Consider the following 14,963-nt stretch of genomic DNA (forward strand, 5'->3'; position numbering starts at 1 on the left):
TGACCACATATTCGCATTTCACAGTGCGAGTGAGATGTTTTAATGTGAGCCGTTCAATGATTTGATGTGGCTTGTTTTATTCACTGCTTCATCTCTTGGTTTAAACTCATTATTATTTTGATAGAAAATAAAAATCAGGAGAAGTGTGTGTGTGTAAATGTCTTTAGCAGTCTTTGTGAGGTTGCATGTTTCCACATCGCTATGATGTTTCTGCCTGATTTTCGTCTTCACTGTCACTTGCGAGCACTTCCTGGCTCTGTATCGTCTGATTGGTCCGCTGAGACAGCGTGGGCAGGACTGAACCGAAGAAAAGTGAACAAAACTGAAAGAAAAGAAGGCAGGGATAAATAATCAGTGAGATGTGGGCATTAGGTTTTATGTTTTTACTATGTTTTAAGATTATAGTACCTTTTTGTTGGGAGGTCCTTCTGCAAGTGCTTCTTCCTGCTCCTCTTCGCTGGATGGGTGTTTTCTGTTATTGGAGGGGTGCGGGGGGGATGTGGGTGCATGTGACGGTCCAGGAAGTTCACTGGTCTCCATGGCGATGAGAAATGAGTCCATGTCGTCATTCATGAAGTCGTCTGGTGGTTGCTCTGTATCAGGGCTGAGGGGAAAACAACAATAAAAGTACTAAATAGAAATGAATCTTACGTTTATAGGATTGATTATATTCCATATTTCAGGATCTGACGTACTGTTTTGGGTTGGATTTGCCGTGGTTCTTTGGATGCGAGTCCTCTGACAGTGTAGCGAGGACAAAATTAGCCTCCAGAACACTGTCTGTTACACTCAGGATTACTGGACTTAAACACAATCACATTGTTAGATTAAACATTTATAATGTTACAAAAGATTTCCATTGCAAATAAATGCTATTGTTTTGAAGTTTCTTTTCATTAAATAATGTTAAAAATATCAATGATTCCACAACAATGTTGATGATAATGTTTCTTGAGCATCAAATCATCAGAATGATTTCTGAAGGATCATGTGACACTGAAGACTGCAGTAATGATGCTGAAAATTCAGCTTTGATGATCACAGGTATACATTACATATATTCACAAATATTAAAATATTATATTAAAATTTAAAAATATTAAAATTAAACAGTTATATTACTTTTCAATGGTAGTGTACATAACATTTTTGAAAATAAATCCTTATTTTGAAAATTCAGTGGACAAAAGGTGAATTTGGGCTAGTTCATGAACAAATATAAACTAACCTGCCTGGCTCATCAAAATAAATAGAGATTGGAAGACCAGACGACTCAGCAAATACAAGCAAACCCTGTTGGAAAGCCAGAGAGACAAAAATGGCAAATTCAATGACAAAACCAAGGTTAAATACATTAAGGAGAAGCAAAAAAGACAAAAGCAAACATTACATTTGACACCAATCAAGTTTTTACTATAACAGATGTACCTTTTCTTCTTGTGCATAATTAATCAGGGCAATTAAAAACTAATTAAAAAAATTCAATTAAGTCAAAAGTAGGTGGATGTAGGTCACGGGCAGTTTCAAGGTAAAACGCTAAACCATCAAAATGATGATGACAATTTAACAAAGGTTTTCTAAAATTATAAATCTCACATTTCAAACTTCAAACAATTTTTAAGAAAAGGGAAAACATGATATATGATTATGATAAGAAATAACAATACATTGTATTTATAAGCGCCTTTTATGGCACTCAAGATTACCTTACAAACTTTCGTTTGGATTTAAATAGGCAAATGCTTAAAGGTGCCCTAGCTAGAATGTTTTTTTAAATTATTTTTTAATGATTCCTGGGTTGCCCTTATAGTGTTAGTATGTTTTTTAGATCAAAAATAGTCATAATTTAGAAATAAAAGGCATTTTTCCTAGCCTGATTTTAGCCTCTGATATGAACGCTCTGTTTGAAGGGGCGTGTCTGCTGTGTGTAACCGGCCTCTGCTGTGATTGGCTGACATCCTTGCATATGAATTAGCTATGTATTACATGTGAAACTCTCTCGAATAATTTTACTGCAGCTATTATATGTTTTTACTATTACAGGTATCGAGATTAACGAATCGTGATAGGTTTTTGAAGTATTTAGATCTATTCTCATCACATAAAATGTTGCTGTGATGAGCATTGAGCAAGCAGAGGACAGTCTGTCGATCGCGAGGATGAGGATATTATCATTGTAAAGCAGTTTCTGCACTCTCTCTAATGCTTTCCCCAATGCAGACACGATCATGTTAATACAGTAAGAGCTTCGTTGTGCAGTGTAACGTGCGTCATTAAATTCATAACGAGTTTGGCAAGTGTCCAGATAAACTCGCGCTGCGTGGAAAGATTGTTCTTTGATAGCTTTCTGTATAATTTATTCACAATTTAAATAAGTTTTTTTTTTTCATCCTACTAAAAGAAACATGTGAAGTTGATATTTGATCACTGGCTTGACTCAGTGATGCATAAACAGTATTGAACGATTTTGAGAGAATGATTACCTGTCTGAGCATGAACAACAATTACCCATCAGAAAGTATTGCTAGGTAGCTCGATAGGCCAGCTCTTGGCCCAAGTTGAGGAAACAGTCGTCTGTGAAATGTTTGAAAATTTCCAGAGAAAATAAAATTAACCCATTGTTTCTTCAGAGGCTCGGATGAAGGAACTAAAAAACACTTTTGTATTCATGTGTACATCCGAACACTGAGCGACTGCCATGCTTTGACTGCGCAGCTCCGTCTCGTCTGTCATTGAACATGGGCTGAAATACTGTATGCTCATGTTTGGAGTCATACATATTAATGATCCCGACTGTTGCGTCACAGTCGGTGTTATGTGGAGATTCGCCTGTTTTTCAGGGGTGTTTTTCAAAAACGAGATTTAAGTAAAAAGAAGAAAAAAATGGTGAACTCTTGTTATTTAACTATGCCAAAATAAATTAAATTTCACATTGTAGGGCACCTTTAATAGTCACTGATTGGATCATTATTGCATTGATTAATATGTTTACAGAAATATGTCACACTGTGCTAGACGTGTTTTCTTTGAGACCTATCTTTAGGTTTGTTTATGTAAATGTTTGTGTGAGTTCACACACTCACCCTGAGCTCTTTGAGGCAGAAGGTGATGCTGGTCTGAGTGCTGATGGCAAAATGATCGAACTCCACCGAGCTCAAACACAGTTCAGTCATCATTGCCCGTGATGAGTCTGAGAGAGAAAAAAAAACTTTGACTTGACTTGTTTTCTGCATAGCAGCAGAATGAAGACTGAAACGGCTGATACCTGCGTCATCCTCCACGTGGTTCCTGAGCCACACTCGGTCACTGCTCACTGACAGATTCACCTCCTCCTGAGATGGAGGGAAATGCAGAACTGTGTCCACCATCAACCTACAGTAAACAACACAACTTCATTAAACACACACTGAAAGGTACTGCAAATGGGTTGATATTAATATTGAGGCCTTAAGATTAATGTAAACCTGGGTTGAGCTTGTAGCACGTTTGCACAGCTTTCTTTATCAAACACGGCCTGCAAACTCTCACAGTCCTGAAAGGACAAATTATGTGTTTTCAAGAGCCCTGTAACAAACACACAGTTTAGTTGATCACACTGTAAAACATGCCATTTCCATGCAAGATTGGTAACAAGTTTGAATAAAATAAAATGTGTGTGTATTATACCATAATGAAGGTTAATCAAGTCAAATGTATTTGGATAGCGCTTTTGTACAATACACATTCGCTCAACGTGGCTTTACAGAAAATCATGAAGTTAATGAGTGTAGTATTTTAATATCTTTATGCCTTAAAGTCGAAATTAGCAGATTAGAGATTTGGTGATAATATAATTTACATTTTGCAATGATATAAGCAGTTGAGACTTGCTATAAAAAATATACTGTTTTAAGTGTGTCTGTACTGTATGTATGTGGATAAGTTGGAAATTCATATAATTACGAAATTATATGGAAATTCATATATAAATTATATAGAAATTCATATATAATTACAAAATTATATGGAAATTCATATAATTACGCAATTATATGGAAATTCATATTAAATTATATAGAAATTCATATATAATTATATAATTACATGTGTCTGTACTGTATGTATGTGGATGTAAGTTGGAAATTCAATTAATTTAAATAATCAACTTTATATTTAGAGCTATGTGATGATATAGATTACATTTAATCCTACTAAGAAAAAGCATGTAACAATGTTTTTTTTCAGGGGAACGTTTTTACCGTGTTTACAGTGCAGAGTTATGGTCAACCGACTCTTTTCACTGTTCAACTGAATACGGCACTTTTCTACGGAGCGATCCAGAGACGACAGGGACTTGAACACAGCCTGAACACTCTGAAGAACACAAGAAGAAGACAAGTAGACTTCAAGAAGATTTTACATTCTGAAGCTCAAACGTGATGCGTAACACGACAATGAACCTCATTGGTTCTCTGGGAGGAACATGATAACCACAACTGATGTGTGAGTTGATGAATGTTTATATGTGAATAAAAGACTAAATTCAATCTGTTCATCATATAAAGCAATCAAGTCTCAGCAGAAAATTTGGAAGAAACCTCTCAATTTGTATGGATTAGTTTTACATTCTCTTTATGAACTCTTTGAAGTGTCAAATTGGTAGTTGTGTAACTGTCAATGGAGGGACAGAACTCACTCAGATTTCGTTAAAAAGATCTTCATTTGTTTTTCAAAGATGAACGAAAGTCTTGTGGGTTTGCAAAGACATGAGGGTGATCCTTTAAAATAACTCTTGAGGAAACATCTCTGATGACGCGTTTACTGGTGCGAGGGCGGGACAAACTGTCACTTACATCAGATCGACCAATAGCAAACCGCAACCATCCAATCAATTCTCCATGGACAAAATAGGGTGACTTGTGTTGTACTGCACAGCATTTTCACCCCTTGTCCCGCACATCACATATTGAGGAAAAGTCCCGCATTTTCATCAGTCTATTGGTTTTTAATTATCATATTAAGAAACCGTGCATGCGTTCTTTTGCCTTTTTAAGAAAGCTGTTTATTTGTTTTTGCAGCGTAGTTTTTCACCTATATTTAACAGCGCTTCGTCTAAGTAGCGTACAAATACAACAGACGTTTTTTTTATATCTTATCCACTGGTTGAAAAGAAAGGAGTAAACACGGCCACTAGTAGGTTCTGACGGCTGTCAATCAAAATGTGGATCGGTGATTCGTTCAATTGGTGTTCCCTGTCAGAAAACAAATGGATAATTCGGTCAATTAATTTTTTTTAATTTAACAGAATTTATGGGTTGTTTAACCTGTTGCTTGCTGTGGTTGTAAAAATATTAAAGTTTTTGGTTTTTAATATATACTTAATATATAAGAAAGACTATCTATCTAATTTCATGTTGTTTCATATTTATTTGTTCATTGTTTACAGCTGAAAGGCAGAATAAAAATGTTTTTATTAAGTTAAATAGACATTACATATCAGTTTCAGGGTCGGTAACATGTCCCACATTGTCCCACGCAAACTTATAATCGTCCCACATGTGGTTTGTTTGATGGTGGTCACCCTAGGACAAAATCAAGCTCATTCAGATATAGGCTACATAACAATAGGGAAGAAAACACTATAGCAATCTGTTTCATGCCGACTTTAATAGATAGACACATTATAGTGTATATACGTGATGATCCATTGACAAGTATTTAGTTCCCAAAATATTGAGGAACTGCAGAGATGGAGTTAACAGAACAGGAATGTCACCTTGATGGGTATTTTGCAGCGAAAGCTCTGGTCTGAAGGAGCCTGATATTTCTGGAAGAAGAGAGGAGACAGCAGGAAGCAGGCAAAGGCTGACCGGGAAGAGTTAACCGACCGAAGGGACAGCTAAAAACACAGAACACACACAAGTCACATTATTTTAACAGCTCACATTAGTCTATCATAAACATAAACACATAATCATAAAGACTGGGAACAAACACATAACGTTACCCCATCCTCCACAGGCTCCAAATACAGCTCCTCTCCGATTCTTGACAGCGAATGTATGGCTTTTGCTAAAACTACACGCACAAAAAAGGGTGTGCATGACTAAACTTCTGTTCAGAAAGCCTTTTATATAAAAGCAGGGGAAGTTCACATAGGAAGTTTAATTATAATATTTTGAAATACACGTTATTAACGTTACCTTTCACGTTTCCTCCGGTTGCAACACAATCCATTATATTTGCTTGTCCACAATATTATTTTTAAACAACATACACTTGTTTACATTAATTTTCCTCCGGCTCAAGTTGGTGTAACGTTATGTGTAGAATCACGGAACCGGCCACATGACCGACGCCAGTGGCTCATATAACGCAAGAAATTGCACGTGAAGATACGTTTAAGAGTTGTTATCTGTTATCGTATAACACAAAGTACACAATTTAGACAACTGTAAACTTTTTAGAAGCTGATAATTCAAGAATTTGTTTACTTCGAACACGACATGTGTGGCGCGTATTTTTTGGCTCTGGCCAATCAGAGGGAGGTATCAGACTGACACAGGTGTTTGCGTCATAACAAAGCGCCCAACATAATAGAAGGTTCTGTTCCCTATGGTTCCAACATAAAATTACGCAAGGAAACTGCTTAAACTTTAAAAACAGGTTCTGCAGGATCCTCTTAAAGTTAAATGACAATGAAATTATATTAATCATAATACTTTATAATTAGTTTAAATAAGAATAGAAATAAACAGCTGTTTGATATTGTCATTACAATTTTTGTAAGAACAGCATCGCAGCAAGATTCTATATTATCCTATATTAGCGTAACATATTTTTGTTTGAGCATATTTTCTTTTTTTGTCCTCAGCAAAATTTAGTTTGACCCCTTTGTTAATGTGTCGTTGAAGTAGGCCTATTCAAATTAACATTGCATTATTCTACTTCATTAATTTCTTATTGACTAGTTTTGATTTACATTGTAACCATATAATTTATTGTATTTTACTTTCTAGTAATATAAATCTTAATAATTATATAAATCTACAGCAATCTAGCTAAATACCATTATTACAATTAGTGTTAATACCAGTTCTCTAATTTTGCATTAACTGCGCATTATGTTGGCTGCTTAAAAGAAAAAAGGTGACCAATTAAATGAAATCGCTCCACGTCATATTAAGACATAAAAATTTTCTCACGGGTTTAAGACACAATGTCTCCATCATTCAGCGGCTGGTCAGAGGGAGTGACAAAAATACAAAATGTTTCGTCCTGACACACTCGTCTTACCTGTCCATCTGGGTGTTGGACACACCTCTTTCCTCTCTTTCCGTCTTGAACTATTATTCATAACACTCCTTTCTTTTGCAAGATTTCATAAATCAAGAAAAGATTTAGAGAGGAGAGATGAAAAACATGAGGAGCTGAATGACGGACAGAAATAAATACTGGAATGGACTAACATGAGGATATACATGAAGGATCTGTGGAATTATCCAGCATGGGTGAAAGTTGAGCGTCTAGAGTGAGTCTGCTTTATTGTGTAGCCTACATCTTGGCTCTATCTGTGAGTTGACTACTCATGTGTGCAAATGTGGTATAGAGCCCAATGGAGGAGTTGAACCCTGTTTCAGACACTCATGCCTTACTGGAATCTATGCTTCAGAAATTACAGCTAAACACAACAACCAACAGTAGCTCACATGCTGATATGCAAACATGTAGTATGTACGAAACAGGGGAGGATTCATCTAAAACAAAAGTTTATCCGTTTGGATTTTCTTCCAAAAGTAATGAGCGAGATGGAAGCACCTCAGTTTGGAATAAGAGGGAGAATCCATGGACTCAACAATCTTCTCATTTTGAGGGTGCATTGACTCCTAAGCAACCTATCAAAAGGATCAGTAAACACAACTCGGGATTCTCTACTAAACCAAAACGGCCACCATTAATTTGGGGCGAACACACACGCTTTACGTCAGAGAGGACCGATGATGTCACTTCCTGGGTCGGAGACAATCAGATGCCCAGGCCAGAGAAGATGCAACAATTTTCTCTGGAAGGGAACCCCAGCTCAAATGTGCCACCGTCATACAAAACAGAATCCTTCCAAAACCCCCCTGACCTTCTGGCTCCCACACTGACACCATCATCTTCAGTGGTGGAAAAACCAGAGGTCAAGGGTCAAAGTGGCACATGGAGCTGGGTTGCTTCGAATGAGAAAATTGAAGGCACCAGACATCACGAGCAATCAGGAAAAACGACAAAGACAAGTAGGAAGAAGTGGGGGGGAGCTAAAAGGTGGGCTCAGAATGTGAAAGAGAGATGGAGAGAGAGACACCGAAGCACAATGACCAGACAAAGAGATGATGGAGAAAGACTAGCGCAGGATGAAGTACAAGTGAGTATTTGTGTCTGGTTGGTTTAATTCAATCAAAGCCAGTTTTGTACTAGTTCTTTGTCTATTAGTGGAGCTTGCAATGTTAGGCTACTACACTGAACCAAAGTTATTAAACTAGGCTAATTTAGAATTCATGACTGTTGTTGGGATACTTTCATTTTCAGTTAAAAAAATAATTTACTTAGCGTGAGCGTCCAACTGGTAGTATGCCCAGCACAGTCTGTTTGGATACTGAAATGTTCTGAAAATTATGAAATTATGTCAAGTATAGCAACCACCTAGCAACTGCATAACAACAACATGACATCATGACTTTTGCGTAAACATACACGGCACTTTCGAGTCAAGTGGCGTGTTATCTCTACGCATTTTGAGCTATCCCCGTGTATCCGCGTGCATGCGTGTATGTCTACACCATTAATGCCTGCGTGATTCCGCGTGTCTGTACACGCTCCATCAAATGTCCGAGCGAAACGAAGCAAAATGTAGATCTACATCTGGGGAGCGATCTTTTTTTTTTCCTTGGATGGTAAGGGAACAGTCATAAATGCCATTAACCCCAGTGACGGTTAGGTTTAGGGACGGGGTTGAGGTAAGTCATATATTTATATATACAGTAATAACGTTAGTAATAAGTAATAAGTCAACGGCATTCATAAACAGGCTGAAAAGCGATTATGCGTGTTGATGGCACGCCAAAAATGGAAATACAAATTGGCGTGTCATACACACGCTACTTCATGAGATCAGTCTGATAACAATGTGCTAAAAAACACTCAGAATGCCTTAGCAACATAAACTGTGTCAATCGCCAGTTGGCTGGTAATGCAATGTTGTGAAAACAAACCTGAACGTGACAGTTGACGGGCCAGTGCTGCATCGCCAAAAAAATGTAAGCCTTGGCAATTTAAATATTCAAGCGTTAGAAGATGCAAAAGGAAACTCAATTCGTTACTTGCACGCTGTGTGGGAAGTTTTGTGCGTGCACACATCTGAAGCGCACACAGAAAGCTGTCTCAGACAGTGCAGAAATAGGCCTACTGAATTGAGCATTTTTCATGCCTTCTTGCTCTTGAATGCACAAATTCCCCCCAAAAATTCAAAAATATCCGTCTCGGAGAGTATCCTAGTAAACATAGTCGGTTATATCTTAAGTGAACGTAAATAGATGGAAGAGTAGATGTGTACCTGTTTCAGTGAATCGCATCTTAATGGTGCTCTAAGCGATGTCACGTTTTTTAGGCCCAAACATTTTTTGTCACATACAGCAAACATCTCCTCCCTATCCGCTAGCTGCCTGTCCCCTAAACACACTGTAAAAAAAAAACGCGGTCAATACAGACAACCCAGGCTCCACAAATGGCAACAAAAACAAACTGTGGCAACCCGCTCCATGAAACATAACAAACTTTTCCAGCCAATAACTGACAAGAGGGCCCTGGGGGTGGGGTTTGGGGGGTCAGTGTGCAGATGAGGAGGAGGGAGGGTCTATCTAGCCTCAGTTTTGTTTGAAAATACTTTAAGCGTCAACAAAAAGTCACGTCACCCGTAGGGTTGGGTATCGTTTGAATTTGAACGATTCTGATTCCGATTCCGATTCCTTGTTTTGATTCCGGTTCCTAACGATTCTCGATTCCGATTCTTTTAAGAGGCAGGGTCAAAAAAAATTAGCTAATCTTGTTAACCAACGGCCTTTCTGAAGGAAATACTCCTGTAAAAATACTCCTTTTGTCACAAATTTTGCATTTTGCCGAGATTTCGTTATTTTTAGAAAAGTGAAGCCACACTTTGGATCGCCGACGTAAGCTACTCATGTTCGACTCGCGTGGTTATACCAACATTTCCGGTAGACGCTTCTTCGTTGGTGTTGTTCAGCGGTTTCTTCTTCCACTCGGCGGACTGTGAATATCAAAACTAGGAATCGAAATTTTAACTTTTGAACGATTCCGGGAAAAACGAAAAGTTAGTCTCGGTTCCAATCGATACTCGATTCTCGATACCCAACCCTAGTCACCCGACAACGCTTAAAGCACCTTTAATATTAGCCTTATATTTCTGCTGCTGTCTGTTTTATTATGTTAAGCAAACAACAAAGGACCAAGAAAAAAATCATTCCCTGCTCTTGATTGAATAACTTTTGTAACTTTAAACATGATTAATTTGTTTAATTTATGCAATGAATACTATCCACTGTTATTTTACATTTGATTACTTCATTCAGTGTCTCTACTGTTACTGTACTCTACAACTACTTTTATTTGTCTTTAAAGGGATAGTTCACCCAAAAATGAAAATTCTGTCGGTATTTACTCACCCTCATGTTGTTCCAAACCTCTAGAAGGAAGATATTTGGAAGAATGTTTTAATCAAACAGATCTTATTCCCCATTGACTACCATAGTAGGAAAAAATACATACTATGGTAGTCAATGGGGAATGAGATCTGTTTGATTAAAACATTCTTCCAAATATCTTCCTTTGTGTTCAGCAGAACAAATAAACACATAGAGGGTTGGAACAACATGAGGGTGAGTAAATACTGACAGAATTTTCATTTTTGGGTGAACTAACCCTTTAATAACGATTCAGTCGAGTAGTTTTAGCTGTTGTATCGAAATTGCAGTAGAGAATTGTGAATTTTACGCTGGTATCTAACATTTTGTTCTGCCTGACTGCCTGTTTTTTTTCTTAAGTCACCGGCCGTTGGCAGGTGTGGCAAAAAGTCAGTTTTAGGCCCTTCTTTGCAACCACCTAGCAACTGAATTATAATGGGCTAAAAACCCAACGCATTCTCATCCCAAGGCGTCATATACTGACGCACATGGCACCCTTTAGCGTCAATATTACACGGAAAGAGTATGGGTAGGTTTAGTTCTGGGGTAGGGTTAGGGTTAGACCACTAGGAGGCGCCTTCTGGCCCAAATATAACTCCCTCTCTCATATTGACGCTAAAGGGTGCCATGTGCGTTGGACGCATTGTCAAAAGTGTCAGTATATGACGCCTTGAGATGAGAACAGACTGAAAAACCACACGGGACGCAAAATCTGGAATTATTTTAAAACACTAGCCCTTTCTGCTTATATTCAGGGTAATTTCTCGTCGTTATCGGGTCCCATCTATGTGAACAACACACCTACGGCATCCACTGAGGCTACAGATATCCACCATGAACCGATCAACAGAGCACTGGATGAAGATGGCCCTGCTTCACTAAGCTACATGAGGTAAACACTTTAGAAATATGCAGCAGACATAGTTATCATTCCACGTGTCTGATCCATGAATCACTTTCTTTTTCTTGTAAAACTTCTGTCTCATCGAGAAAGAGTGTGTGAACCAGTTATATAGGGCTAAAATAATGAAAACACAAGAAAATATGAGAGCAATTCAGAGCAATGGTGCAACTCCTATCTTAATCTTTCACCCTTCTTCTCAATAAAAAGTCTTTTCTCATTTTAGCACTACTTCGAATTTAATGGAGGAGATCTTCAGCGGGACAGAGTGGGCTCAGTTTTTCTCAATTAACAGCACCATGCAGGACCAATCAAATGAGCCACAAATCAATATCAACCAATCACGTGAAGAACAGCAGAACAGTAAATGGACTCGCAATTACCCAACCGATACTAAACCTGTTTACAACCAAACCGAGACGTCCCAGATGAGTGTTCCTTCATCATATGTTACTGATCTCACCAAAAATACATTACAAACTTCTGACCCGTTTACAAACGTGTTACAAAACGGCAATCTGAAACTCAATGAATCTCACCACTGTAAGCAATCAAACGAACAACCACAGTTTTCCCAGCTTGAGCCGAACAAATCAAAGGAAACTGACCATAGCAATCCACAACTGATGTCTAGTCAAGTACCTGAACCCAACCAAGGTGGGACGGAGGATTTCATACCTCTCTTGGACTTTTCACTCATTAAGGTGAAAGTATAAGCATTAAGAAACAATATTGATTTATTAGTAATTAGCAACATGTTAGAATATTAATTCTTTCTTATGTCTTTTCCTCGTTTTCTCTCAGCCAATGGCCAGATCGTCCATAAAATCCTATGGATCTATGAGCCGTAAACGAGAGCATTGGACAAAGAGGAAAGATCCATTTGAACACACAACACAAGACATGGAGGACGAGGACCAGAGCAGCTCTTTAATGGCCACAGAGACTTCAGACTCACCCACGTCTTCACTCAACTCGCTGATGGACTCCATCTCAGTGTCTTCTGTATCTTTGGAGACTGCGGTCAAAAAGGTATGATTTACTACATGACAGAAGAAAATATGCATTCAATAAGCCAGTTTTAAAGTGCCCTATTTGGTCAGATGGCCCAGTCTGTTGTGATTGGTCTACTCTGCTCTGATTGGTTAGATTGTCCAGTCTGTTGTGATTGGTATACTCTGCCCTGATTGGTCAGATGACCCAGTCTGCTGTGATTGGTCTACTCTGTTCTGATTGGTTAGATTGTCCAGACTGCTGTGATTGGTCTACTCTGCCCTGATTGGTCAGATGACCCAGTCTGCTGTGATTGGTCTACTCTGACTGCTGTGATTGGTCTACTCTGCCCTGATTGCTCAGATGGTCCAGTCTGTTGTGATTGGTCAACTCTGCTCTGATTGGTTAGATTGTACAGACTGCTGTGATTGGTCTACTCTGCTCTGATTGGTCAGATGACCCAGTCTGTTGTGATTGGTCTACTCTGCCCTGATTGGTCAGATGACCCAGTCTGCTGTGATTGGTCTACTTTGCTCTGATTGGTCAGATGGTCCAGTCTGTTGTGATTGGCCTACTCTGACTGCTGTGATTGGTCTACTCTGCTCTGATTGGTCAGATGGTCCAGTCTGTTGTGATTGGTCAACTCTGCCCTGATTTGTCAGATGACCCAACAAAAACATAACAGGGGAACTTGAATCGATATACCTGATTTTTTAATGAAATTAGTATCAGTTTTGTGGTGTAATTTTGATTAAACATGGAAGAATTGTTTAACCGCTGATTAAAGTTTAGGGTGTGAACATAGTTTGTTATTATCGAAGCACATGTGTCAAGATGGTTGTAATTTTAGATGAGTTAATTGTTGGGTGGTGCTGATTTTCAGCGGGTCTTGTGACACAGGCTACTACGATGTAGGTATCTACAATTTTTTGACAGATTCTCTAAGTCACACTTTGATTAATGTGTAACATCAGCAACCTACACTGCTATGAGGACGATCCTCATTACTTTCAATAAGCATGTACATTACCATTCAATGGTTTGGGAGCAATAATGTTTAAAAAGAATTGAGTACATTTATTCAGCAAGGAAGATTGATGCTGTTTTTATTTATTTATTTATTTTATTACTCAGTATGGTGTACAAGCAAGAGTTTATCTTGTTAACCAGATTCACCATTTAAATAAACATGAATATACTGTCATATTTCTGTTTCACAGAAGAAAGTCATACAGGTTTACAGAGAGATATATTGATTATAACAGAAGCTTCATTTACAAGTCAACTATCCCTTTAAGTTGAGTTATAGAACATGAACCAGCCTGCAACAGCTGGTCTTTTCAAAAAGCGATTCAATTTATGTATCCATTATAAATACATTATTTAATTTCAAGCGTAATCATATTGTCCACAATAACATCATGTCATTCTTTCTATTCGTCTCCCAGAGGAGGATGGAAGGTACTCAACGACGCGTTCGATTCTCTGAGGAGGTCACCATCTTAACACCCACCTACTTTCCAGAGAATGATGATGACGATGATGAAGATGATGATAATGATTGCCCAGAGGAGCCTTCTCCCCGGCCTTCATTTCCTAAGTGGAATATGTCTTTAAAAAGCAAAAGTGCGAAGTACAAATTGTAACTCCCTTTGCATCTGACTCCAGTTCACATAAACTGTAAGACTGGCGAGACAGCACAAATAACAGACAATTATGATTAATACATTTATTACGAAAAAAAAAAAAATCATTTTAATGTGATATGCCAATGCTATATAATATTGATATGCCATTCAATTCAATTTTAAAATAAAAGTGAAATGTAATAAAAATAACAATAGAATATTTCACAAATTAATATGTAAAGATGTTGAGTGATTTATTTTTTAAGATTAACATTACTTACAATCTCCAAGTCAACAGATTGATAATCCAGCTGATTTAGACTAATATTTCACACTAACCACACAAAATATCCATGAATCCTAAATGCATTTTTAGCTTCTAAGGCATATAAAGTGTATATACTGTACATTTTATTATTTTTTATCTGTTACTTAATGAATAAATTACTGTTCTTTGTTTGTCATTTCATTTGTTGCTGCTTAAATATTGTATACTACCAGTCAAGTAAAAACAAAAGTTGAAGAAGTGAAACAAAAAGGTATAGAGGTTTCAATTTTATGAATATTTTTGATGAATAATGTATCCAATTGGCTCTATAAAAAGCAGAAGCAGAAAACAGGAATAAAGCGAGCATTTTCTTTATAGGCCAAACCAGAGAAAATGGCACCATCTGGTGAAAAATAGTAAACATTTTAATTTTGAAGCCTTGCCAACAGAATAAA

At 37.6% G+C, this 14,963-nt stretch overlaps 2 protein-coding genes across 2 annotated transcripts; one reads left to right on the plus strand and one right to left on the minus strand.

Annotated features, from left to right (window-relative positions):
• Positions 1-56: 56 nt before the first annotated feature.
• rad9a (RAD9 checkpoint clamp component A) lies at positions 57-6,529 on the minus strand. The gene is made up of 11 exons (XM_039648871.2): positions 6,183-6,529; positions 5,987-6,057; positions 5,756-5,878; positions 4,239-4,353; positions 3,465-3,564; positions 3,266-3,372; positions 3,084-3,190; positions 1,229-1,293; positions 696-803; positions 409-604; positions 57-322 (listed from the first exon to the last, which is right to left on the minus strand). The coding sequence occupies exons 1-11, from the start codon at positions 6,214-6,216 to the stop codon at positions 200-202; spliced, it is 1,149 nt and encodes a 382-aa protein (XP_039504805.2). The 5' UTR covers positions 6,217-6,529; the 3' UTR covers positions 57-199.
• Positions 6,530-7,104: 575 nt separating this feature from the next.
• On the plus strand, positions 7,105-14,905 carry LOC120460939 (uncharacterized). Its single transcript, XM_039648986.2, has 5 exons — positions 7,105-8,386; positions 11,474-11,610; positions 11,846-12,323; positions 12,424-12,651; positions 14,061-14,905. The coding sequence occupies exons 1-5, from the start codon at positions 7,595-7,597 to the stop codon at positions 14,256-14,258; spliced, it is 1,833 nt and encodes a 610-aa protein (XP_039504920.2). The 5' UTR covers positions 7,105-7,594; the 3' UTR covers positions 14,259-14,905.
• Positions 14,906-14,963: the final 58 nt, after the last annotated feature.

The sequence above is a fragment of the Pimephales promelas genome, chromosome 9 (assembly GCF_988280905.1).
Source record: "Pimephales promelas chromosome 9, fPimPro1.hap1.1, whole genome shotgun sequence".
NCBI lineage: Eukaryota > Metazoa > Chordata > Actinopteri > Cypriniformes > Leuciscidae > Pimephales > Pimephales promelas.

Coding starts and splice junctions, on each gene's coding strand:
- rad9a (XM_039648871.2), bottom strand. CDS start 6,216: ATGGATTGTGTTGCAACCGGAGGAAACGTGAAAG. Junction 3,565..4,238: donor AACTCTGCACTGTAAACACG/GTAAAAACGTTC, acceptor TGTTTGTTACAG/GGCTCTTGAAAACACATAAT. Junction 1,294..3,083: donor TCTGCCTCAAAGAGCTCAGG/GTGAGTGTGTGA, acceptor GCTTTCCAACAG/GGTTTGCTTGTATTTGCTGA.
- LOC120460939 (XM_039648986.2), top strand. CDS start 7,595: ATGGAGGAGTTGAACCCTGTTTCAGACACTCATGCCTTACTGGAATCT. Junction 11,611..11,845: donor GCTTCACTAAGCTACATGAG/GTAAACACTTTA, acceptor TTCTCATTTTAG/CACTACTTCGAATTTAATGG. Junction 12,652..14,060: donor TGGAGACTGCGGTCAAAAAG/GTATGATTTACT, acceptor TTCGTCTCCCAG/AGGAGGATGGAAGGTACTCA.